The 27,977-nt window shown below is 35.9% G+C and overlaps 2 protein-coding genes across 9 annotated transcripts in view; both read left to right on the top strand.

Annotated features, from left to right (window-relative positions):
* LUT1 (Cytochrome P450 superfamily protein) overlaps positions 1 to 4,666 on the top strand; it is a 49,106-nt gene extending 44,440 nt beyond the window's left edge. For 3 of the 4 annotated variants that reach the window (XM_020661712.2, XM_006829127.4, XM_088848545.1), the window contains 3 exons: positions 3,226 to 3,308; positions 3,736 to 3,898; positions 4,234 to 4,666. In XM_020661712.2, coding sequence (XP_020517371.1) covers positions 3,226 to 3,308; positions 3,736 to 3,898; positions 4,234 to 4,263 — 276 coding nt within the window. In that variant the 3' untranslated portion in view covers positions 4,264 to 4,666. The remainder of the gene's footprint in view (positions 1 to 3,225; positions 3,309 to 3,735; positions 3,899 to 4,233) is intronic. The other variant, XM_088848539.1, reaches the window with a different exon arrangement.
* An 8,046-nt stretch (positions 4,667 to 12,712) lies between these two features.
* Positions 12,713 to 27,977, top strand: part of LOC18424540 (transducin family protein / WD-40 repeat family protein) — a 46,888-nt gene continuing 31,623 nt past the window's right edge. For 3 of the 5 annotated variants that reach the window (XR_016041788.1, XM_088848536.1, XM_006829126.4), the window contains exons 1-3: positions 12,713 to 12,968; positions 25,601 to 25,816; positions 25,942 to 27,060. Coding sequence is in view for 3 of the 5 variants with exons in the window: in XM_088848536.1 (XP_088704662.1) it covers positions 12,729 to 12,968; positions 25,601 to 25,816; positions 25,942 to 27,060 (1,575 nt within the window). In the remaining 2 variants the exon portion in view is untranslated. The remainder of the gene's footprint in view (positions 12,969 to 25,600; positions 25,817 to 25,941; positions 27,061 to 27,977) is intronic. The other 2 variants (XR_016041789.1, XM_088848537.1) reach the window with 1 other exon arrangement.

Below are 27,977 nucleotides of genomic sequence, written 5' to 3'. Positions count from 1 at the left end.
AACTTGAGTCTTAATTTACTTGCTTACCTAGCAACGACAAGAAGCCTAGATCAGTTTGATGTGTAAAGTCAAACACTCGCACATGCCAAGCCTCTTGTTACCTAAAGCAAGGGAGACTGCACTAGCAGCAAGTACGAGCTTTACAAGTGTAAGAAAGGGGCATTGTACTTGCACCTAGGGGCCACCAGACAATCCACCCATACATCATTATGATCAATGGCCCACATTGCTCCACCTTAAGAATAACATTCTAGACTCCAACCAAACCCTAATTCAACTCTATAAATAGGGTCATGGGCACCCTGTTTCTTACTTTCTGAGCTATTGTCATGCTGCCAAAATTTTTCCAGACACTCTCTTTAGCCTCCCTGCCACCCTCAAGACCCCTCAAGCTCTACCATCGTCATGGTGTTGTCGCCTCTTAAGCCTTGCTTGGTGCCCATCTCAACCCATTCTCCATAGCCAACCTTGTGTTTCTTCTTTTGAGCTCAACCATGATCAGTTTGGTGTGTTGCCTCAGACCACTAGCAAACATGCCAAGCCTCCTTGTTTACCCAAAGCAAGGGGAACTTCATTAGGTGCAAGTACAAGCTTTGCTAGTGTAAGAAACAGGCACCGTAATTGCACCAAGGAGCCACCAGACACATTTACTATTCAGAACTGGCAATATATTCTTTCTTCTGGAAATCAACGTGACACATCCACTGATAGGACCAGGACACTTGTACTTCACTAGGAAGAATAATTAAGACATTTATACATGGCCAACTTTCGTCCCTACTTCCAATTAGTGTTAAACATAGTTAACCATAGACCCTTGATTCATGAATTTTTTTTTTTTGAAAGTAGTTTACTGTTGTATTAATAAAAAGAGGAATTACAACGTATCAGGGAGACATCCCACAGGCCGGGCTTCTTGTCAAAAAAAAGGGCTAATCCAAAAAGGCCCTATACAAAAAATAGTTGGGGCTTATAAAATGTGCCCATTACAAAATATATACAAAGGGAAACTGTGGATCCAAAAAGTCGAGACCACAAAAAACAGAAGTGAGGAACACCGAAGTAAGATCCATTCCTCGGGCGCTTAAGGATCCACGTCATGAGCATCCGCGCCTTCCTTAGCCAGTTGGTTCGCCAAGGCGTTTGATTCCCTCCAAATATGCCTCCATAAGACGGCCGTATCCCTGCAAATGTGAATAATCTCATCATAAATCAACGCTAGGTACCATGGGGGGCTGACTTTCCAGAAGCCCATGTGATAACATTTTGGGCATCTCCTTCCACAATCAGAGGTTGACCCAAAGCTGGGTCGAGTAATTTGAGGCCCGGCAAAAGGGCCAAAGATTTTGTCATCTGGGAATCAGAGTGGCCAATAGACTTGGAGAAAGTAGCCAGTATGTTGCCTCCGTGATCACGGAAGGCACCTCCAATGCCAGCTGGGCCGGGGTTTCCCAACGAGCACCCATCAAAATTAAGTTTTGTAAGGCCAATCGGGGGTGGAGACCAGTTTTTGGCATGAACAACCTGAGGTGGTTGGAGGTGGAGGATATTTTCCCAGTTTTGTAGGAAGGTCGCAGCCGAGATGCTTTTGAAAGCCTTATGATTTGAATCCCAGAAAAAATGACCTGAGCTGTATTCTTGTGGAAGAGGGTCGAGGCTTCACACCAGGCTCCTCTGAAAATCCTTGAATTTCTTTCTATCCAAATGACCCAAATGGTAGCTGCGATGGAAGCTTTCCAAAGTAGCCTGTCTGCCTTTGGCCAGTGTGAGTCCAATGAAATCGAAAGGAGGGACTCCGGTGTGACCTAGGATAGGCCGAAGAGGAGAAGGATTCGACTCCAAAGGTTGGAGGCTAGGCTGCAATGCATAAAGAGGTGCGGATTGCTCTCTTCTTCACAAAGGCACTTGACGCACCTGTTCGGAATGGGAATGCCCCTGCGTTTTAATTGACCGACAGTGAGTGCCTTCTCGGAGCACACTATCCAGTTGAATGCCTGTACTTTAGGTGGGGCTATAGTGGATCACACCTTGTTTACCATTGAAGTAGGAGCATGAGGGAAGGTGGCGGTTGCATCAGTTTTTTGTAGAAAGAAGCAATTTAGAAGGCACCAGAGGGTGATGGGGTCCCCACAATCCTATTCGATCCAGAGAAAGCCAAAAAAGTTGAGTGTAGCAAAGAGGGGAGAGAGAGAGAGATAGAGACTTTGAGGCCTCACTATCAGAAAGGGCCCTTCTGAAAGAAGGGTTCCATACCCTGCAGCTGCCCGAAATGAGATCTCTTCCTCAATGGATGAGTTTGGCCAAGGAAAAGAGGGCTGGGATGGTATCCCTCAGTGGAGTGTGGCCCACCCATAAATCTGACCAAAAATGTGTTCTGTTTCCTCTCCTTGGGTGGAAGCGAATGTTTTGTTTGAAAAGGGAGATAGTGGACATCATAGATTTTCATGCCTCAAATGTCCTAGAAGGAGCAGACCCTTCCAGGAGCCAAAGAGCAGGGTGGATTCTGTATTTACTGCGAATTACTTGGGTCCAAAGCAGGTTGTTGTGATTTTCTAGTCGCCAACACCATTTTCCGAGAAGTGCAGAGTTCTGTTTTCGCAGGATTTGAATCCCAAGCCCCCCCAGATCCTTCGGTTGGCAGACTTTATCTCAAAAGATTAGATGGAACTTTTTGTCCAGAATGAACCTCGACATAATCAATATGGTCAGATTGATATTCCCCATGAGTTGACAGTGATTTTCATTGCAATAATATTTCTGTATGTGACAGAAATAGTCACATGGTACTTTATATTAACTTGCTTATGGCAATGCTACACCTTAATTCCAAGAAATGGAAAAAGAAATAAACGTAATGATTAATGATTGTTGGGTTTTTTCTTCATACCCTTCACTACCAAATCACTATCAGAGAAATATGTACAAAAGAAAATTTGGCCTATACAACACTTTGTTTCTGGAGGAGCATAACTGGGTTTGAATTTTTATTGAAAACCACAGTTCTCTCCATTGCAATGCTTTTCCTCTGGGTACTTCTACAGGATAAGCTTATAATGCAGACGAAGTTACTGTACCATGAAGCTCCTTTTGGGGGCATGAATATTTTTTTGCATGATGAGAACTTGACTAATTTGCACAAAGAAACTGAGCTAGTTTTATCTATTTGCAATTGTATCAGCTGTAGAGAGAGTGGTAACTTGTTTTTTTGGATGGTGCCATTAAAAGGTTTGGGATATAGCAGAGGAATTCTTTCCAGAGCGATTCAATCTAGACGCACCTTTGCCCAATGAGTCAAATACCGATTTCAGGTAATATGTGACTTTTGTTTTGTCATTGCACATGTAATCTTTCCTACTGCACATGCATGCAATAAAGGAACGTTTCATGGGCTTACTCTATAAAGCGCACTTGTGCACACGTGCACAGTTGCGAGCAATTGAATTACAAGAGTGGAAACATTTTAAGGCATAATTTGTTGTTTTTGTTGTAATTATATGAGAAGGAAAATAGAATTATTGTGCCTGCTTTCTCCTCTAAAACCTTGACCCTGTATATCTTTATTCATAGCAATTTCTCTCTCTCTCTCTCTCTCTCTCTCTCTCTCCAACCTTGACCCTGTATGTCTTATTCATAGCAATTGCTCTCTCTCTCTCTCTCTCTCCAACCTTGACCCTGTATGTCTTATTCATAGCAATTGCTCTCTCTCTCTCTCTCTCTCATGCATTGTTGCTGTAGGTTCATCCCCTTTAGTGGAGGACCACGCAAGTGTGTGGGCGATCAGTTCGCAATGCTGGAGGCAATTGTGACACTGACTGTTTTACTTCAGAATCTCACTTTCGAGCTGGTCCCTAATCAAGACATAGGAATGACAACTGGAGCAACCATTCATACAACCAAGGTAGGGTTGGAGCATATCATAAATTCACTCCCTTAGGTAAACCCTACTTGGGAGTACTTTAGGACCTCAAATTTTGGAATTGTAACCTTCTCAACCTAGCTACTAACCTTTTAAAATAATAATTATAGTAATATATAAATAAATAAAAACTATCTCTATGTCTAAAAATATTAATGTTCTAAGATTGAACAGAGCAATGGTCAGATCTTAGTGTTTAGGAACATACAAAAAACAAATGTTTTTTTAAATACTCCTAAGTTAGTCTTTTAAATGTGGTAGGTAGAGGCTTTTACAAGAGTTGTTTGCTTATTGGTTGTTTTGCTTTCTCATTGCAGGGCTTGTACATGATTCTCTCCCAACGATAGCAAGCTAGTGAGATGATACAGTCAAATATCATGAACGAATAGGGATGGGTCCTATGAAATCTTCCATTAGTTTGATGAGCCCCACGTCTATAGGTCCCATCAAAGCCCCAAAGTTGGAGAGTTTCGCTTGATTTATCCCTTCAATTTCCATCTGCCTGCCTGAAGAGCCTTTTGGAATAAGAACGTGTATGCCGTGCTCCCCGGGGAGCATATGAGTAACGCATTATATAGTGAATGACATTTCAAAAGGAACCTCCCCTTGTATTACTGATTTCTGAAAGTGCAAGAAGCCAATTTGTTTTATGGAAAGTGTATTTATTATCTGATGAACAGTTATGTAATTCTCATGTGACATGCTTATACTACCTCATTAAGAAATCATGGGTCACAACCCCAAGACCAACCCAGGGCTCAGCTTTACATTTCTGTAAAAATATAAACAAAAACTTAGCGAAAATGGTGCAGTTGGCCTACGGATGCATCCGTAGGTGTAGAGGTAAGGTGCACCTTCAAATTTTATTATGGTATGTAATTTTGATGTAAAATGTTCTTAGGATTATCTCAAAATCTATTTGTATACCTAATTATAAAATTTTAAATTTCAAAAATGGTTAAAATCAAGTAGATCTATAAACATATGAAAATTTTGAAAATGAATTGTGTAGATAATATGTTGTAAAATGCACTATTTATGAGACTTAAAATGTTTTATTTTTCATAGTCATATATCTCGATGTCAAGATGATCAATCAAAAGGCTATTCAACATTAAAACTACCTTTTCCGATGGATTTTCGAGGGGTATTTGTAGTTCTACACTATAAGGTAGCATCTTTATATAAACTTTTTCCTAGTGAAAAAGGTTTCACCATATACCACAAGACGAATAAATATGTTGTCAATTTGTATATATATGGAAAAAGCTCATGTCAGTACATGGGCTCATGGAACAGTGTAAGGCCAACGGCCTAGATTGAATCTGGATCGATCTAATGATCAGAATTATATTTCGTACGTGAATTTAAATTTTTTTTTACAAACCCAAATTACTTGAAATTTGGAGCGTCTATTATCTTTTAATAGTAAAATCTAATAAAAATATCAAAAAAATAATTCGTATAAATTTATGCTAAAACTTTCATGCTATTTGGATTTATAAAAAAATTAAAAATTATATTTCCGATATATCGTTCTGACCGTCAGATCGGTCCAAATTCAATATAGACCGTTGGGTTATATTATTCCATGAGCTAGAAGACTCACCATATATATATATATATATATATATATATTCAGATGAAAACCATGACTAAGTGTCAGGATCATATAGCTTCAAGGAATTTGGGATGGCTACCTTGCTTGATTACTTAGTTAATGAGAGTGGGATGCAGTATCCCAGATTTTGAGTACCAAGAAGCCGTAGCAGAGCTTTGGGTCTTCGAGAGAGATCATCAACATAAAATGTGTAATGTTTGATCGGACTAGAATGTTTAGCCATTGGTCTACAAAAGTTTTTGGAAGAAGTTTCCATGAGTTGATATCCAATTGTGATCCCTTCAAAATTCGTCTTAGAGATGGATTTTGGACTTAAATTTCAAAGGTTGGTAATCTGTACTTTACCGCCACCGTAATAAGCATGAAAATAATAAATAGAATTTAAAGTTTAAAACCATATAATTTTAAAAGAATTAAAATAAATGATCCACAAACAATACAATAAAGTTTTAAAATCCTCGGCTTTGAGATTTATAATTTACTCTTAAATCCATGAAAATGGTGAACCATACTATTGATTTTGCGAGTTTATCGTCTAAAAAATAAATAAATAAATTTTGGGCCTTTTTCCATGGACCATTCAAGAATATTGCTTTTAGAACTCACAATTGTCTTATCTGAGGCGAAGGTGGTTAAAATTGGTTTAGGATGTGTTTGGAGTTCCTAAAAACCCATGCGAAGGCATGAGTCAGGTGACTTACCTAAATACATTTTTGTAAGATATTTTTATGACATGCTTTTATGAAATGTTTGATGTATCAGACAAATGCCATATGCTATGTACAACATGTTCGAGGAAGGGGCTGGGGTCGCGTAGTAGCCTCGTACTTTAGACACCATGTTGTGGTTTTCATTCACGCTGATATCACTCTACTAACACTTTCAACAAATTAACTCCCAAACTATTTGAAAGGTTTTCATTCGCGCTGACATCACTCCACTAACACTTTCAACCAATTAACTCCCAAACTATTTGAAAAAACAGGTAGAAACATGTCTTCCCTATTGAATTACCCAAAATAAATCTTCTCGATTGAATTACCCAAAAAAAAACCAAACATTTCAACTTTTAAGTCTTAGGAAACCAATACTTCGATTTTTTTGGCTTCCAAGTTAAAGGGTTCCTTGAGCAACTAATAAAAAGTGAGCACAAAGAGGAGGGTATGGTTTTGTATAAGACCGAGGCCCTAAACAATCAAAGTAAGTCGTACCATTAAATATTGTCGAGAAATGTGGTTTCAATATTTGAAAACTTTGTGATAGCTTTAAAATATATTTTCATCTCTACCTATAAAATACTTTTTTTTCTTATGTCCATGCGAGGTTGAGATGATCAATTTGAGGATATTTGGGCATCAAAACAACCTCTTTTGATGAAATTTATGAGGAGTACCCTAATTTGATTGTTAGAGCCTCACACTTATAAATTTTTTTCCTTCTTTAAATACAGGAAACTATGCAATAGCATATTTACAAGTTTCCAAAAACAAAACTCGTTGGAAGTATTATTGGGGTCTCAAATTACGGGAATTTAATTTTTCTGACTCAGTAGCCAACTTTCTATAAATAACAAAAGAAAAAAAAAGTGTGCAATCTACGTACCTGCCTGAAATAATAAAGTCTTACTGTCTAATAGAGACGGGCCTATTTTCAAACGATGGGTGATTTTGATCAAAGTTAGCAAGTCAGGACTATCAATAAATTGGCTCATCATAAAATCATAAACAAATCACTTTTATTTTAAAAAATTAGGTGAAAAATCAGGTAAAAAATACCGATCGACAAAAATACTTCATATAAAGATATCGCTAATATATAGGATTAGGCTCAAAAAAATCGAAGTCAAAAAATTCGATAGATTTATAATATTAGAAATTTTGAAATTCTACAAAATAAAAATTATGTCAAAGCCATCGATAATTAATTCATCCATAAAAATTTGCCAGGCTAATATAATTAAATCAATTAATTTAGATGCCTGGCGACTCTCATCCAATATTAAATGCAAAATTAACTACTATATATCCAAAAAAATGTACCATATAAATCCACCCATTAAATACTTTAAGAAAGATCACACCTATTTATTACATACCAAAAACAAATATACTATATAATTAGTACTAGTACTAGTACTAGTACTAGTAGTACAACTACTACTGTAGTATATACTAATAGTACTATTATTGGTACTACTACTAGTAGTACATACTAATAATACTTGTACTAGTACTACCTACTAGTACTAGTGCTAATACTACTCGTACTACTAGTACTCGTAGAACTAGTACTACTAGTACTAGTAGAACTAGTTTTACGAGTACTAGTAGTACGAGTAGTACTAGCACTAGTACTAGTACTAGTATGTACTACTAATATGTATTATTAGTACTAGTAGAACTAGTACTACTAATACTAATACTAGTATGTATTACTAATATGTACTACTAGTACAAGTACTAGTATGTACTTCTAATATGTACTACTAGTACTAGTACTAGTACTAGAAGTACATATTTGTTCATTAAATGCTTTAACTATGATATGGTGACAAATATACTATATAAATTTATTAGTTAAATACTTAAACATCGTACCAAAAAAAAAAGCCACGATTTTTTTTTTAACTATAGTATGGTGAATATGGTCCAGTCTTTACAAAATCAAATCGGAACGGTTTAACCAAACATGGGGTTGGAAGCAGTTTGAACAGGACTAATCGGGGGCAGTTAACCAGACTAACCAGTCTAGTAGAATTTTTTTAAAAAAATGGGTTAAAAACTCCCAAAAAAATTACAAATAAAATAAAAATACTTAGACTATGTGTATAGTATCTTATTACATATATTTATCTTACAAAAAAAATAAGGAACAACTTTTTATAAAGTAATATTCGAATACTATGGCCCTGTACATGAAAATAGCTTAAGATATTTTTTGAAGATATTTTTGTCATGTAACATCTTCTTCCAAGAATTAACATATTTATCCCAAACCTTACATGAAAAACTTTCAAGTTTTTTTTTTTTTACAAAAATCTCTCACATTAGGAATGAACGTTTACGCACTTTTTTTGCAAATAACAAAAGTAGCTTGATGCGATTAAATCAAATAAAAATGCCAACTAATTAAGACAAAAAGGACCTCTTCCATATAGTTAGATAAAGCATAATTCATATAACGGTGCAGTTGGCATACAGATGCATCCGAAGCTGTAGTGGTAAGTAAGGTGCACCTTCAAATTTTATCATGATATATAATTTTGATGTAAAATTATTATCTCAAAATCTATTTTTATATCTAATTATAAAATTTTAAATTTCAAAAATGGTTAAAATTAATTAGATCTATAAACATATGAAAATCTTGAAAATGGACGGTGTAGATAATATGTTGCAAAATACACTATTTTTTAGACTTAAAATCTTTTTATTTTTCATGGTCATACATCTTGATGTCGAGATGCCCATCAAAGGGCTTTTCAACATTAAAACTACCTTTTCCGATGGATTTTTGAGGTGCATCCGTAGCTATAGAGGTAAGGTTGCAACCTTATATAAACTTTTTCTTTTGTCATACTTCACAAAAATACATCTCATGATGTTCAACAAAACGAAAAATCAATACACAGCACACTAATATGTTTTAATGTTTTTATATGTATCTACCATATCCATATCAGTGTGTTGTGCATTGATTTTATCAAAAAATAAGATCAAAAAATAATTTTATTAAGCAAAATAGAAAAACACTTCTCATATTTATCATAAAATATAATTTTATTAAAGAACCATAATTTTATCAAAAAATAACTTTACTAAGCAAAATGGAAAATCATTTCTTACATTCATCATAAAACATAATTTTATTAAAAAACCATAATTTTATCAAAAAATAATTTTGTTGAGAAAAAATAGAAAAACAGATCCCATATTCATAAAAAAACATAATGTTTTATTAAAAACATAAATTTGTGTGAAAGATAATTTTATTAAGTAATATAGAAAAAAACTTCTTATATTAATAAAAAACATAATTTTACTAAGCAAAATGAACTTTTTTTTAGAAAAATCAATTTCTCAAATGAGGGATGATTTGAAATTAAGATCTTTGTAAAACTCTCTCTCTCTCTCTCTCTCTCTCTCTGGAATCGGGCCAGATCAGGATCGGCCAGTGGCTGATCCCCAGTTAGTCGGCCAATTTTTTAAAAATCGGCTGATCTTTTAAAGACTCTCATAACATTCCAAAAACTTGATATAAAATGAAAAAAAAAAGAAAAACAAAAGAAAAAGAGAATAACCAACCACATACAAGATGGTGTAGCGTTTCATTGAACATAAGGCATATGAACTTAAAAAAACAAAATATTCCATTTCCATCATTACAAATATAACTATATCAACTTAAAAAAACATAATTAAAAAAATTGAGCAACATTATCATGCACTTATCAAAAACAAGAATCAATTTCATCAAAAATAATAATTTTATCAAAAGAATAATTTTATTAAGCAAAATAGAAAAACACTTCCCATATTCATCAAAAAAAGTAATTTTATTAAAAAACCATAATTCTATTAAAAATAATTTTATTAAGCAAAATAGAAAAACACTTCCCAATTTCATTACAAAAACATAATTTTCTTAAACAAAATATTTCTTTTAGAAAAATCAACTTTTTAAAAACCCCAAAAATGGAGCAACATTTCGAGCAAGAAACGACCTTCAATGTTTGGATAATCGAACAAATAAACATACATGCATTGTAAAGGCTTCGATCATCTTTCAAACGCACCAAATAACATCAAAACATATTCGGTATTTTTAATTTAATTGAAAAAAAGGTGGAAATTTCAGATCCATGAAATTTTCATGATCTGGTGCAATGAAAAAATTGATATAAAAAAATTTACTCAATCATAAATAAACATACCAATTTTATGTGAGATATGAAGCCTCAATGATCGAAATCCACAACTGCATTTGATAAAAAAAACAACCAATAAATGGACAAAAAATCTGCATTTTTGGGTAGAATATAGGTTCTCAGAGCAGCAGCTTTTCGGGCAAAAATAAACCTCTGAGTTTTTGTTTTCTGAACAAATTAAAACTTGAATCTAGTAAATACTTCGAATAGAAGTCAAACCCCTCAAATTTCTTCAAGAACCATTAGGTATTGAGGAGATTATCGAAAGAACGGCGAAAATTTTCAAAAACCTAAAAAATCCGCCATTTCAATCCAAGAAACTATTTTTTTTTTTAATGTTTAAATCCAAATTGCTTGTTTTATATCATTATATAGTGATTAAAACCATTAAAACATGAAAATAAATAATAAAAAAATGACTGCAAACTGAATAAAAAAAAGTGAAAATTTGGATTCACAGTTTTCCTGCTACATATAACAATCTCTATTTCAAAATAACGCCGTTATTTATACATTACAATTATTTTACTCAAAAATGCAGTTATATCAACAAACAGGTCAGGTTAGTTGAAAACCGGCCGTTTTGAGAAAATACCGTCAGTTAGACAGCGAACCGGCCTATTTTGGTATGGTTTTTTTTGGAGAGAGGCATCTATTGAGTAGTACCGCAAAACCGGCCTTAAACCGGAGTCGGTACCTTGCCGGTACCGATCTAACCGGGCGGCTTCGGTTTGGACCTGCCGGTTTTGCGAACAATGTTATGGTTACTCCATAACTATGATTAAAGTTTTATAAATTTCATAAATTGAAAAGAGGCCCGTAGAAATTTGGGTTTCACATATCTGTTTTTACTGTTTATAGAGAGAGAAGAAGGAAGAGAATAAAATAGGGTCGGGCTCATAGCCATCAGGGTTTACGGTTTAGAGAGAGGAGAAGGAAGGAGGAAGAGAAGAAAATAGGGCTGGGCTCATAGCCATTAGGGTTTGCGGTTTAGAGAGAGAAGGAAGAGAAGAAAATAGGGCTGAACTCATAGCCATTAGCGTTTATAGAGAGAAGAAGGAAGAAGGAAGATGTCATCGACTTCACAAATTTGATTTTTTTAGAGAGAAAAAAAGGAAAATGGGATGCCGATTTGGGATAGTTTGAAGGGCGTTTTCTCTTTGATTTGGGATATTGTTTGAGAGAAAGCCCTAACTATACCAATTTGTGAAGATGCCCTAACTGATTTTTAGAGGGAGAAAAAGAATAGGGTTTTTCATTTGCTTGGGTAAATAGCAAGCACAACTGAATGATTAGGTTTGGAGAACTAATCTTATATATACAATTGCTTGCTCCGGTAAGTTTACAATTTACACTATTATTGTTTATCTTTATGATAGTTATCACATAATAAAAACAAAATATTAATTACTTGGTCCTATAATCACACTCTTTGTTTCTCATTCATCAGTAAAATACTATGTTTCGAGCTCTAATTTGTGCCGTAAACAATATTTTCATAGAAATAATTATCATCAATAATCACATAAATCTGCATGTATATGATTTTTTTTATTGAATGATTTACTTTACAAAATGAATTGCTATAAACAATATTTCATTTATACAATGATTTTCCATAATAACAACTGAAATCTGCATCTATTTATTTAAGTTTTTTAAAAAAAGGGAAAAAAAATGCATACATTTAATATGTGGCTTTGAAGAATACAGTGGGATAAAAATTTTTATTTTAGGTTGTTTTTTTAAATATTTTTTTTTCAAAAGCATGAAAGGAGCAATAGCTGCGATACACAAAACAGGAAAAAAAATAAAATTTCAAAAAAAAATACAGGTAGAAAAGATACGATTCTTTGGCCTGATTTAAATCGTATTAAGAAAAAAAATGCATTTTAAACGTTTTTATGAAAACTACGCGATTTTTCCCAACCTTTTAAAAACAAGTAGCCGTTCAAAACTGTTTCCATTAAAACTCCGATGTTTTTTAAAAGTCGCCGATTAAATGGCGATTCGTTAACTATGATTTTGAATGATTTTAACATGAAACTTTAAATCGATGAAACAGTTTTTCGCTCGAGAGAGTATGTACACAGAATGCGCCCTCGGGAACATGCTATGCCTGGAGTGGTACCTAACTGGCTTAGGGCACGACACTAGGGGACCTACGCGGCGTGCTCCCGGTGCGGCGCAAAAGTGGTAACGAGGGAAAGAGAGGAAGCTTAAATTTGGTTCTCTTGGAAGGAAAGACGAGAGGAGAGAGAGAAATGGTGAAGGCGTACCTAAGGTACGAAGCAGGGGCGGTGTTCGGGGTGGTGGCTTCTGCAGAGTCCAACATTTGTTATGACTGCAGCGGGAAGCTTTTGTTCAGTGGGGCGCTCGAGAATTTGTCAGTGTGGAATGTGAAGCAGGGCCTCTGCGTCAAAGCTCTTGCTCCAAACCCAACCGCCTCAGGCGCAAGACCTGCTGTCACCTCCATTGCTTGGATGCCCTCTTCCATTTCCAAGGTACTCTTCTCCTCTTTCTCCCCCATTTGAAATCTCTCTCTCTCTCTCAATCCGTCCCTCCCTCCTTTTTCATGAAATTTCCTCGTGAGGTACTAATATTTCTTTTTTTTCCATTTGTTTTTTTGATCCAATCATCTGATGGCTTTGTTGGTGGGATTAATGCTACTATCTTCTGCAACTCTTTTGAGTCATATTTTTTTTTGCATTTCGTTTGAATAACAGTTGGGTGTTTTGAATGTTAACGTAGTATTTGGCAGGAATGGAACTTTAATTGTCACGTTCTGGATACCCTAACCACCTCTGCCTAGAGCCTGTCCTGTATTTGTGGATTTATGTTGTAACTGCTTGTGTGTGCTGGGGCTCCTGTTGTGACTCTTCCTTTCTTCTACTTTTTAGTACTTCCATAATTTCTAGTGATTCAAACCTCCTTTGATTCCACTCGGACTCGGCCGGTCCTCGCCACTTTGCTAAGACGAGTTTCTTAGACAAACCCAGGCTTCTTAAACTCACTTAAGAATTAAATTTTTTGTTAATAACTCAATAATAAGTGATTTGAAATTATGTTTCTATATAATTTTAATGTTTTTATGATGATTTGTGAATTTTTCTTATTATATGCATAAGTTTCTACTTTTCCATTTTTCTGGGATTTTCCTAAATTGTTTCAAGCTGTAAATCAATTTTGTTCATAATCCATCGTGTATGTACTTTTTCCATCTTTTATAGACTTTTAATGCTTTTTATTACTTATTTTTCTTTTTACTGATCTTTTTTTTGAACAATTGTTTGTATATTTGGGTGATTTATTCGGCCCTTTATGGGCTTGTTCAAGACTGTAGAGTCTAGTTGGACTCACCTGAGTTACTTCGCTCGGGCAGGCTGAGTTTTGAGCCCGAATTTTCTAACATATCTAATATCTTATATGCATATTGTACATAGCGTTATCAAAACCTAACCAGACTAGAAGGCCCAGTCCAACTGGTTGGGCATGTAACTAGCCCCTTGGATGGTATAGTAGGGTCATCAAACCAAAACTGGTCTAAATTGGCTTTGAGTGGTTGGATTGGTCCTATCGGCCTGTTTTTGATGTTATATGAGTTTTTTTTTTTCTAGTCCATAATTGGACTTCTCACTTAGTTTTGGTGGATCTTGTAACTGTTTTTTTTCTTCTTCTCTGTATCCATTTATCACCCTACCCAACTTCCGTATTTGTAATATGATCCCAAAGTTTTGGCCAAACAATATCGCCACTCAATGGAACCTTACCGTGTTCTCATTCTATTTTTATTTGCTTTTGCAACCATTTTTTTTTTCAATTCTCTATCTTATGTGACATATTATGTGCATGAGGGAGAAAAGGCACAAAGGCAATGCCTTTGTGCCTTTTCTCCCTCGTGCACATAATATGTTAGATTAGACACATAATATGTTAGATTAGAAGTCTTCATCTACTATTTCAAGCTAAAAACCATGAAATTGTGTTGGTTTGATAGTCATAATCCACTACTTTTGAGCCCGAAATCCATGATTGCCAAAGTCTCACAGAACCCAAATTTCTTCCTTTTTCGCTTTAGATTTGTCACTTATTTTTCTTTTTCCCTAATATTTCTTAACTATTCTCTAACTTTTATATTCTTATTTTCTAAAAACTGGTTTGGCGTGCCGACTGGTTTCAAGCAAACTAGTCCCTTCACCGGCTGAATGGCCGGTCTAGTCTTGATAAGGCTGTATACTTTGAGAAGCACTGATATTTATATATGTATTTCCATATGTTTGGATTGCTTGCAAACCATTTTTTTGAAGTGGAGTTGCTTGTGAATATTTTTGAGGCTAAAGAGGACTCATTAGTTTCCTTTCTTTTAAAACCGCATTTTATCTAAGAATTGGTTTACAGATGCCACTGGGAAGCACTAAAGATTTTTGGAGGAGGCTGTTTTGGAAACTGCTTCTTCCTAAGATATATATATATATAGATATATATATATAGATATATATATATATATAAATACACGGGTTTGTCTAAAGTTAACAACCCCTCAAAATGCAAAAGTTAATGTTGGAATGAGTTGGGATTGGTGTATTTATTAAAAAATATTACTTTATGTAAAAAATTATTTTAATCGGTAACTTGATCATTAAGGAATGACAAATTTGAAATTTTCACAAAAGTATAATGGTATTTTGGAAGTTAGTGTCTTGGAACTATATTTGTAGATTACCATTGTCCTTCAGTAAAACTTTCAACTTTACGCCCTATGAAACTGACCAAAATGTCCCTTGCCTTTTAGTGATATTTACACAAACACCTCTACTTGATGAGTAAAATATGACAAAAAATAATTTTTTGTTAAAAAAAAATCACGTAGTAAGTCCATCTTTCACAACTCTCTCTCTCTCTCTATATATATATATATATATATATATATATATATATTTATCTATCTATCTATATATATTTATTTATTTATATTTGGGAATGCTGCATGTTTCTGGGAGCTGTGGTATCCTATGGCACCCAAAATATAGTGAAAATAGGAACTGGCAGCTTCCTTGGCGTGGAAGCCGCCAGTTCCACTTCCTTGGAAGGCACTGCTTCCAAAGCCTAGTCATCCAAGAGTCAAACACGCCTACATGTTTGGACTGCTTGCAAACTGCTTTTTTGAAGTTAAGTTTCTCTTGTGTTTTTTTCAACCTAATGAGGACTCATTATTTTACATTTCTGTTTCTTTCTTGTAGAATCACTTTATACTTAAGAACTTGTCTATGGATGCCACTGGAAAGCACAAAAAATTTTCATCTTTGAAATATTCTCAAGCATGAGATTGATACAATTCACAATGTCTTTAAATAGATGGTGGATTTACCTTATCGATAACATAGCATCTTCCACCCTCATAAGGGAAGGGGCTACTGGGGAACCACTGTCATTGGGTAGTCTTATCTTAATCTTGTTGTTGACAATGGCTACTCCCATTACCTCAACAACCACCCACTCTTCAGTTGTTGTTTACTGTCGACGTTACTACATCGTTTTTGTACCTGTGGAAATATATAGGCCCAGGCTGTTATTGCATGTTTTGAGAATCCCTTTTTCTGTTAATACAAGGTATCTACTACCTTTAGCAATAAAATTATCTTGTTCAAAAAGAAAGAAATTACCATCTTCCATGCAATTCATAATGGTGTCAGTGATAGCATGCAATACACTCATCTTCTTCAAAATTCTATGTTTTGGCATGGAAAAATCTAAGAATTGGGTATTATGTTTAAATTGGGTGAGGGCATCTCGAAAACCATTGTCCTAATAAGATGATTGTCAAAAGAATTAGTTAATGTTTTCCTCCTATTTGTATATTCAACTATCCATCCTTCCTTTCTAATTGGTTTTATTCCATTTAATATCCTGAAATGCTTTTTTGTTCTCCGATTCTTTTTCAGAATAAAGGTTTGCTATGCTTTTGAAAACTTTAGGTACTTGGACCAAGCTATATTCTTGGACTTCATCCAATAGTTGTCGAAGCTGGTTGCATTGAAAAGGTTGCTTGCTTGATACTAAAATTGTTATTGGCCCAGAGAACTATTTGTAGTTTTCACTTTCGATACGTATTTAGTACATATTTCCTTTCAACCTTTTCTTTTTTGAATATCTTTAACAGATGTTTTAGGGGCTTGAGGCACAACAATATTGATTGAACCAATTTCTGGGGGCATTCTTCTGGTTAATAAGAGTTTAATACCATGTCAAAATGGCAGATTAACTGGTCAAGTTGCCTTGCAGACAGTCCAATCCCAAGCCAAAACTGGATTTGGTAAGAAACTACTTGAAACTAGTGTTTGGTTAGTTTTGGCAATCGGACCAGCCAAACAAGGTGGGGAAATGTTTATTCTTTATAATATTTTTTTTGGGGCTATTTTTTCCTTTATTTTTTTAAATCAGCTCTCTCCGGAGGTGGTACTGTGATGTAGGACCAGATCCCTTGGCTCCTACACATTTGGAGGTGAATATGAAAGTATAAACCTTAACTTGGGGTACTTGAAATGGGGTAAAGGTAGAGTTTTGGTATTTCTAGGACTACGTTGGAGGACTCAAGGGGCTGATAAGGCAGAGAATTATACTGGAGTTGCCGCTCCAGCAAGGTTTCTGGTTATTTTTACAAAGGGCTCTCAAAGATAGAGGATGTAATAAACTAGGGGGGCCAGGTGGTAGAAGGTTTTGAACTTGGAGTGGTTTTAGGTGGTTGGAGTTGGCAGTGATTTGTTCAAAGGTTTCTTTGACTCAGAGAATATGAATATGGCGTAGGAGAATCGTCCAAGGTTGGTCTGAAGATGGAATGAATATTAGGAAGCTTGTGGTTCAGTAAGTTCTTCCTGGATTTTATAGTTCCAGCAAATAGATGAGGTTTAGGGTGGCAATTATGTGTATGAGCGGGATTGGATTAGGTTATGGAATATATTTTTGGATGTGGACTTAAATTATTTTTGGGAGGTCAATTGGGGTACACGAGGGATGAATATTTGCTGGATTCTCAGTGCAGCAACCACCTAAACTAGGGTATTGGGAGAATAAGATGTTTAATGGAAAAGTATCTTGATTAGAAGGATGAATAGGTCGTGTTTCTCTAAATAAACTAGGGTTTGGGTTGTTGGATAGTATGGGAAGGGGCAGAATAGGAGATGTTAGGGAGGGAAATATAAATTGGCATGCAATGAAGAAAGATAATGGTGATAAATGGAGAAGCAAATGTGGGCTCAATGTGCCCAGGGGTCCGATGCAGGCCTATCATGTTTGATGTGGTTAATAAATTTAAAAAAAAATTATAAATTGTATAAGAATGCGTAGAATAACCTGATTATGTGATAGTAGGCACTTCAATTTAGTGCTTATCTATACTGTAAGTCTCTAATAGACTAATAAAGAGTAACAGAGTTTGTTGTCTCTAGTCACTATTAGTCTAATGCAATTAATGTGTAAAACAAGGTACTCTATCCCATTTATTAAATTTAAGAAAACATGTGCCAATTACCAAGGGATCAACCAATCACTTAGAAAATGTAATAGTAAGTAGCAAGTACTAGCAACCAAGATACTATTACACTAGCGTGTATGACAAGTGCATCACATCCAAAGTCCATAGCGCAATGATCAAAAGTTCATTACAGTGTCCTATAAAATAAGAACGATGATTCTCAATTAGAGAAGAGCCATCATATCCCCAGGGATGATGGACTTCTCATATTTCATCTCGCGTAATGAGCTCATAGACATTCCCCTCCAAGGTAACCAATACACCTGGTCCGACCATTCTTCCCAACTCTCCCTCTCCTAATTTGATAGGTTTCTCTTCTCTACAAGATGGGATGAGGTATTCCTTGGCTCCCACTCCTTGGCCTTACCTAAATCCACCTCTGATCATTGCCCCATCATGCTTGACACTCTTTTCATCTCGAGAGGCCCTAAGCCCTTTCGTTTTGAGCTCTCGTGGCTCGAAAAGGCTCATATCCTTTCACATATTCCCTATTGATGGGACTCGTTCTCTCCCTTGGTCTCGAGTAGGGTAGGTGTACAAACTGCAAACAAAGATCCAGCTCCTTAAGGCTTCTCTCAAAGCCTGGAGCAAAACCATCCTCGACAACTTCTCACAACTCAAGAGCTCTCACCTTTTAGCCATTCAATCCCTTGACCTCATCGAAGAAAGCTGTACCCTGTCGACCTCGAAATCAAACCTCCGAAATCATCACAAATTGGAATACTTCACCACCCTAAAAAAGGAACATATCTTTTTGTACCAGAGGTCCAGGGTCAAGTGGCTACACTTTGGTGACCACAATAAGGGATTCTCCCACAGGATAGCCAACTGTCGTCTCGGGGACAATTCCATCTCCACAATAAAGGTGGGGAACAAGATTTTTGGACCAGCCCTCTGAGATTGAAGAAGCCATTCTCTCCTTCTTCAAAACTCTCTATATTGCTCCCTCGGGTCCCAAACCCAAGATGTCTGACCTGCAGTTTCTCTCCATCTCTGACCTTTGGGTGCAATGGTTGGAACGACCGTTTACATAACCTAAAATCCTTGCGGCTTTAGCTGACCTGGGTAAAGATAAAGCCTCGGGCCCGGACGTGTTCCCAGTGGCCCCATTCAAACTCTTCTGGGACTCTTTTAGACCCGAATTTTTGGATTTCTTTGAAAAATTCTACGACCATGGTGTTATCTACAAAGCCATGAACGCAACCTTATCGCCCTTATCGCCAAAATCGAAGGGGCTGAAGAACTCAAGGACTTTCGGGCGATTAGTTTAGTGAACTCCACTTATAAGATCCTATCCAAAGTGCTTGCTTCTAGGTTTAAGGTCACCTCTACTGATGGTGCATGGGATCAAGGTCTGAATTTTCACTTGTTGCCACTTGAACAACTCTTTATTTCATAACCGAAAATTACATGAACTTGAACTTGGGAACAAGAAAATAAAAGAGATGCCAAAAGATTATCTCCATTGGACTTGATACACCCCACACCGTTTTACCTCTACTGATGGTGCACGAGATCAAGGTCTTTCTTAAATCTTACAACTTTTGGGTAGCCTTGGCTGGAAACCCCTCAAGAATATGAGAGCAAGTGGAACAAGCTAGGGGTTTATCCCTTGATCTACTTTGTATGGGGCTTCCCTGTCTTTTTTTCTCTAATATTTTTCTAAGCATGGGAGAGATAGAGATGAGAGTGTAGAGAGAGCTTTAGGTCATGGTGTAGAGACAACCCCTCCCATGGAGATATTTTATAGACTTGTGGCTAGGGTTAGGGTTTCTAGGGTTTAGTCATTCGTATGGAGATTTAATCTTGACTATTGTTAAAAGGAGACCTGTGGGGCGAGAGATCTTAGCCCTACAATCCATAGATCTTCCATCATAATCTAATGGAAAGTGCGAGAACTTATCTCTCAGCTTCCTTAACCTAATTCCATCAAATATTAATTGTAGAAAAAAATATATTATACTTACCTTTTATTTTCAAATCAATCTCTACACATTCTTCTTTCAAAACAAATTAGCTTTTACTTCTAAATCGTTATTTCAATCAATTAAGTGGCTTATCACACAAGCCAACATAATAGGAAAGAGAGGTAGAAAAGTGGGGTGTGGCTCTCTATGCTCACTAGTGGACCCCACATCTTCAAAAAGATGGGCTAGATTGGTGGGGCCTCTAGAGTATAATGGGCCCCCATATGTTTTAATAATTTTAAAACCAATAAAATATTTTTTAGAAATCAATAAGTATTTTATTTTCTCTCTGAATAATTAAATACCTAAAAATGCAGTTTAAGCTTATTTAAAAATCAATTTTGAAGAAATAAAATATCCAAAGGCTTTTAAAATTTTATTTTAATAATGTAAAAATCAAATTTAACGAAATTTATTATTTCTAAATTAATTTGATGTGAATCGGATCCAACTTTGTTAAGAAAAATGTGAAAATACGGAGGCACTTCATCTATACTAGTGATTATGTTCCACACTCACTTTCTCAAACTGACCCAGTAGTTCCCATGACCTACAGTCCATGAAATTCATGATTGGGCTATCAAAGCCAGCCAATAGGTGATGAGAATACAATCCTAGTTTATGAACTGCAGGTTCTCCCTAGGGACAAGCCTAGGTCACATAGACCTGTGCACACATATCGCAATTGATGCATGGGGCCTATTTCTCGCACATGTATGTGCAACACCTTGAATGGGGTTCACTTCCCGATATAGCTTTCACATATACATGCCGTGTGATGGTCATGATGAGGATATGACCCTTGTCCCTTCAGGGCTACCAATCACTCAAAAGGGCTACAGAGTCTCTAGGCTAACTACCTTAGGCATCTCTTCGATGACATCAAGGGGTAACCATGCTAACCCTTCTCGGTTGTGTTATATGCTCAAGTTTCATAGGGTTTTAGAACTCAACTGGCCTAACTCATCAAACCTAGTTTGAGTCTCAGCATCAGTATTGTCAACTTCGGTCCCTCTAGACCGTATCCCATTGGAGGTTATTGTTCCACTATCATAAAATTCATTACATGCTCGTTTAAGGCCTTTAAATGGCTACAATGCCCTAACACTGTGGACCCTTGGTTTTCTCCCTCTCTAAGTTGTGGACAACTGTATATTCATCTCTCTTCTTCAACTTTTCTCTCTTCCTTTCTGGTTGTGCCTTGTGTCATGTAAGATCTTTATTGTTCCAAACGTTTTTGCCATTTATAACGTGAATTATATTGTACCTTGCCTTGTCCTAGCAATTGACTTTTATTAGTTTTGAAAGCTTGTACTAATATTTTGATATTCTTGTACTTTTTTTTCCATATTGTTATGTACAACCTTGGATCGGTCTATAAGAAATTTTGATGAATAAAATTCATATTCACCAAGTAACCTTTTTTGGACTATTTAATTATTAGTTTTTATGTTTTAGATATTTTACTATTGTGGTATGATATGAATGTTGTATGTGTAAATGCAAATGTGAATGACACATAGATTTTACTATATGTATATAAAGTCGTACACGTATATATAGATGCTTGTATATTGTATGGACGTTACGTGTCTAAAAGTCATTTTCTAGGGTTCATGTTTTTGACACTCGTATCCATGTCATAAATAAACACGTGTCCGTGTCTATGTAACATAGATTTGAATTTTTTCAGTGATATTTATATTTATTTTGTTTTGTTTTGGCTTGGTTTGAGGTTTTCTTGAGAATGTTTTCCCTAATCCGAAACTTTTTGGAGTTTCAGTTCATAGTTTTGTCAGGGATTTTGATCCAGAAGATGTTAGAATTGATTAAACTAGGTATCTTGTTTTTTTTTCTTTTTTAGTGATAATTGTAGTTATTTTCCTTTTTTTTTTTTGGCTTAATTTAGGTTTTTTTCTTGAAAAATTCGAGAAAATTCTTAAATGATTGGCCTTTTTGTCATAGGTTGTGTTGAAAAGCATTTAGATAATTTTTCTACGAATTGTTTCTTTAATTTCTAATGAAACCATTTTTTTTGGGTCTCTAGTTTTTTTAAAATATGCTTAGGATTTTGAATAAATTTGAATTTTTGAAATATTGTGTTTGATTTGTTCTAGGTTGAATTAGGTTAGCTGGATAAATTTTTTGCTGCTTTTTAAATAATTTCTAATAAAATTATATTTTTTTTCTTGATTTTAAATTATTTTGGAAAAAAACCAACTTCATGATGTTTGGGGCTACGACGTTAAAATTTGAATTAGCTACCACGACGTTCTGTAATTGTAAATAGGCCCTATGTTGCACCAAACCAGGTCCAAATAAATTTTACCAAAGGAGAACATAACAAGGCATCAGGTAGAAACGAGGGCCTATTACCTCTCTTGGACCGGGAATTATTTTTGGATGAGGCTGTCTTTCAGTTTTCAGTTTTAGCTTGTCCCCCCATGTCCATTGCCACCATCTCCTTGCAACTTCCACTATCAATGATGATATTACAAAATATAGACCTTCCTACGAGAAGAGCGTAGTGTGCTGATGATATTGGTTTTCAACTAATGGTTTTTTTCTCTAACATATTGCCCACTATGAGGAGATCGAAACAGACTAGCATCTGTTCTCTGACTGAGATGGAATCAGGATTTGTGGTGAAAGACACTGTACCCGGAGGACAATCTAAAGGAAAATTGTGTTAAGCGGCCAAAACGATGAATCAACGAACAAGAAGGGGAGACCTGGCGAAGAGGATGTGGATGACAATCCCAGTCTGGGGGACTCATCACACATCGGGTAATTAAAGATTTACCATTGCCGGCACGCAAATCGGCTTCTTTCATATCAACACCGTACTCATCAAATTTCTTTTCATTGTTGCTTCTTTACCCTCGAAAGGGTTCTTTCCAACTTGTTCAACAAGGATATAATAATAGGAACTTGATTGTAATCAATTGGGAAGAGGATTGTATACTATGAAACCATTTATCATTGTCACAAGGAGGTCACAAATTGGATGGTTTGGGATATGTCATGAAGTTCTAGAAATTTTCTTTTGATCTTTAAGTCAAGGCAATGACACACTTACAGCCGCCTGATTTAAAATCTGACGGACAAGAGTGATTGTGGCCTCCTTATCTTGTACTAAAAGTAAATGGTTTCTTTGTGTAACCTTAACAATTTTATCTTTAGGCAACTCCTTTCCATTGAAAAATTGTTTGATGCTTTCCGAGCGATCTAGGAAATCATCAAGTTATAGTTTAACATGTGAATTTGCAATTTCATGCGAATTGCATTATCGCGACTGTGTCTCGAGGTCCTTATGAGACGATCATCAATTGGATTGTGAATTTGTGATTCTCCTCTGTTCCCAAGAAGTTCTTGAAATTTCATGCTGCCTCATCCAACCTCTTTCGATCACAGTCATTTGCGTTTCATGCGGTTGTGCTTGTGCTTCTTGAGGCGGCATAAGTTCCATTGGTTGATAATCTATTTGTCGTTCTTGCTCTCCACTTCCTCTACCATGAACTTCTCTTGCTGCCATTGCAATCTATTGATCGAATTGAGACAAAGAGCAAGTGTCACACTGAATGAACTTCCTCGGATACCACAAATGATGTAAACCAACCTTAGAGGAGACTTTCTCTCTGTCTAAACTCATAAGATGAATGGTAACATGAAACAAAAGCTAAATGGAATAAAAAGTTCAACAAGGAAATGAATTAAAGCTAAAATTCTAGAGGAGATCAACCATTGTTCATAAAATCGCCCAATCTAATCGCTAACTGTCCAGTTAGATAGGAACCGGCCAATGGCCGGTTCCGGTTTTGGGCAGTTAGGGTGATCAACTGGTATTTTATAAAAAAAATTTAAAAAATATGTATATAAATTCTAAAAAATAAGGAGTTTGATTTCTGATGCACTTTTAAATATTCTTTACATTATGGTAAAGATTAAAAATTGTTTTGGTCATTAATACTCACTTTTATATTTTCCCATCTTTTTTAGAAAATTTAAAAAATAGCCCTTGGAAAATATAAAATCGGTTAAAATCCATTTTTTCATTAATTTGCAACTTCATTTGAATGTGTTTCGTTTTAATCATTCTTTATATGCTTTTCATATTTTAGTAGATTTTTTGCCTTTTTTGTTTTTTTTTCAACACTTTTTTGATTGCCTGGGACTTGCCCGGTTAGAGTGGTTCAATAGGCTAGTTTACCTGTTAGGCCGGTTAAACCGCTTCCAAGCCCATGTTTGGTTAACCGTTTCGGTTTGATTTTGCAAACACTGAGACCAACAATAGAAAGAGCAATCAACCATGAGGAGGGTGCTCAAAAGAAGCCCTACAACATTTACTGTTGTTCAGTATTCAACGTAAAATTGAAAATTTGCCATAAAACCCCTTAAAATAAAATGCTCCAAACTTTCTCTCCAAGCTTTCTTTTTGCTAAAATTGGCAACCCAACTTTTTCATCAGAATGTGGGTCCTTCCCTATTCATGGGAAAGAAACCTGCCCATGGAATCCCCAAAAACCCATTAACCAATTCCCCAAATTACATGCTATAAATGTTTGAAGAGCATAATTCAATACCCTAATAAACTTTTTACCATTCCCAAAGTAAGCATGCTCCTAGATACCAAAATTGCTCGGTATAACCAAGTTTCGGAGCTGTGCATCACCAATTTATCTTTTACACATCCATTCGAGCTGTAGCAATCAGTATATCCAACACAACCCTCAGTACTTGCCATAAATGATGTAACTCATCTGTGTCTTGCTCAACTCTTAGAGATCCGTTATCAAACAGATGTACCCTTAGGAAAATGTTCTGATAATCATCCCCTTTTATGTTGCATGGGATTTCCATTTTAGCAGAGCTTGTGCATTTGTTTCTCATCTAATTGTCCTATTATAATGGCGTTGATACTAGTGACAACATGTTTTCCCATTTTTGTGGATTTTAGATGTGATGGTCCATGTCGATGTGATATCCCGTGTATTCTGGCATATGATTTTGCTCTTTGATGCATATTTTGATTTGTTGCCTTTATGTTGGTGTGATATCAAGTGTGTTCTGGAATGTGATTTTTGTCTTTGATGCATATTTTGATTTAGACAACTCCAATTAATTGGGAAACGGCTATGATGATGATGATGCATATTTTGATTTGTTGTCTATGTGGTTTTCCTTTTATGACTTGTATTAACTCCATAGTGGGTAAGTTGCCATGGTTATAATTAGTGATTGGCATAGAACAAGTTCTATTATTAATTTTGCCTCCAGATTTTATTGTGTCTTGTCCATCACATTTTGCCTATTTATTCCAACTTTTAAGATCTGTCAATGTTTGACTGGTGGTTTTAGTTTGTGGGTTTATGCCCCATACGGCCGAGAATTAAATCTATCACAGTGCTTTTGTACTTAATGAGATTTTACTTCCAATCATATGATCAAGATCTATGCCTGGTTCTTGTCTGGAACTATTTGCTCTGGCTTATTTGAATATTCCTTGTGATTATATTGCTGGAGTACTGTTGGTTGGGAATTGAAACCCTAGTGCAAACAACTTCTTGTGATTCAGTGTCACTGTGATCAGCCTTCCTCCAGGATATGAATTAAATTTATGTCTCTATGTTTTTTGCAGGTAGCAAGTGGATATGATGATGGAAGTATAAGAATTTGGGATTCGGTACATGGTATTTGTGAGACAACTTTGAACGGGCATAGAGGTGCTACCACTGCTCTTCGTTACAGCAAGACAGGATCTTTGCTTGCATCGGGAAGCAAGGATACAGATATCATCATATGGGATGTTCTTGGAGAATCTGGACTTTTTCGTCTACATGGGCATAGAGGTCAGGTAACTATTTTCAATGCTTCCATGTTTCAAGAATCCTTGAGAATTTGGATCTTTCCTATAGCAGTTTCTTTCCATGTAATTTGATGAATTCTTGTTAACATTTTTCTTTTCATTGTGTTGTGCAGGTCACGGACCTTCTCTTCTTGGATTCTGGTAAGAAGCTTGTTAGTTGCTCGAAGGACAAATTTGTACGGGTCTGGGACCTTGAAACCCAACATTGCATGCAAATAGTTGTTGGCCATCACAGTGAAATTTGGTCCCTGGATGCTGACCCCGAAGAGCATTATTTGGTCACGGGGTCATCTGATCTCGAACTCCGCTTCTATAAAATTTGCCAAAACATGGAGAATGGATCCCTGCATGACGTAAAGCCAAATATCACTGTAGGTGATGGTGATCCTGGACCTAGTAAGTGGGATATTTTAAGGCACTTTGGAGAAATTCAGCGTCAAAGCAAGGATAGGGTAGTTACTGTGAGATTTAATGCTACTGGGAACCTCTTTGCGTGCCAAGGAGCAGGCAAGACTGTAGAGATTTTTAATGTTATGGATGAAAGAGAAGCATTACGAAAAGCCAAGAAGCGTGCTCATCGAAAAAAAGAGAAGACTTTAAAAAGAAGGGGTGAAGTGGCTATTGAAACTAAAGACATGAATTCCGAGTTTGGAAATGAAGGTGAAATCCGTGATGTTACAGTTTCTGATACTTTCAGATTGCTTCAAGTTTTACGAATGAACAAGAAAATTTGCTCAGTTTCCTTTTGTTCCATTGCTCCAAAGAGCAATGGTCTAGCTACCATAGCATTGTCTTTGAGCAATAATGTGTTGGAAGTGTTTACAATTCAACCTGATAAATCAACCAAAACACACTGTATTGAGCTTCCCGGACATCGTTCTGACATTAGAAGTGTTACACTCAACGCTGATAGTACACTTTTGCTGTCAACAAGTTATGATGCTGCAAAGATTTGGAACCCTAGTACTGGTTCTTGCCTTCGTACTATTGAGTCGCAAAGTGGTGTATGTGGGACATTTGTTCCTGGAAACCAATATGCGCTTGTTGGCACCAAAACTGGAAAACTGGAAATTATTGATGTTGGAGGTGGCGTTCGTACAGAAATGACTGATGCTCATACGGACACAATTTGGTCCATTATTTCTGTTCCTGATGGAAGTGGTTTTATCACCGGGAGTGCTGATCACGATATCAAATTCTGGGAGTATCTACTAGTAAAGAAGGATGGTCAAGTACGTTTTTTTTTTTTTTTTCCAGCGGTCATTTTTCCATTGTTTTTCAAATATTATAGTTAGAATTTATTGACAATGTTTCTCTTCTGCATGATAATTAGTTTTGTCTCGATTGTTTTTCACAACTTGAGCACAACTAGATCAGATGTTGGATGCAACTGTTAGTGCTCTTGCCTTAACAGGCATTGGGCATTCATAATGCAAATCAATTATAAATGAACATGCAATTTATGCAATAAGAAAAAGAAAAATGTATTAAGACTTTGAGAGACAAAAGTCGTCGCTGCTATGTTAGAAAGTAAACATTTGCTAGAGTTTTAAAGATAGGGATTCAGGTTGGGATCAATGATGCCCAGAGTTAATTGTATGACTGCTGGGTCAGCAGTTCTCCCTGTGTGGGTGTACTTGGGCTTACAATTGTGTGTAGGAAAGCCCCAAAAGTTTCTTTGGGGTTTGATGATTGATTGGTTCAAACAACGTCTTGATTCATTAAAAGAAATAGTGTTCTTGCTGCGAGGCCATGTCACTCTTATCAAATCCATATGCGTGTGTCAATTATGCAAAATGTTACGGATGCATGGGGGAGTCCATAAGTATATTGGTATCTTTATCAAATTCATTTCACATCTTATCAGACGTCCATGCTAAGGGAAAACTCTTCGACCACATGACTCTTATGAAATCTACCTTTATCATTGATTACAAGAAATATTCACAGATAAATGGGGTATCCCCAACATTACAGGAGTTAAAAAAGAAAACATGCATTCAGTTAAGGGGAAAAAGGGAAAGGAAAAAAAGTATTCAGTTGTCATGAGCACTGGTGTTGGAAGTTCATTTTTTGGTCTGGCAATGATTGTCATTTTGACTTGTCATTGGTATTGAGAAGTGGCTGTGGATATTTTGGGCAGTTGGTA

This window comes from Amborella trichopoda, chromosome 9 (genome assembly GCF_054954075.1).
Source record: "Amborella trichopoda isolate Santa Cruz 75 chromosome 9, AtrichopodaSantaCruz75HAP2 v2.0, whole genome shotgun sequence".
NCBI lineage: Eukaryota > Viridiplantae > Streptophyta > Magnoliopsida > Amborellales > Amborellaceae > Amborella > Amborella trichopoda.
Note: the sequence above shows the minus strand (reverse complement) of the source record. Positions and strands in the feature narration are given on the sequence as shown.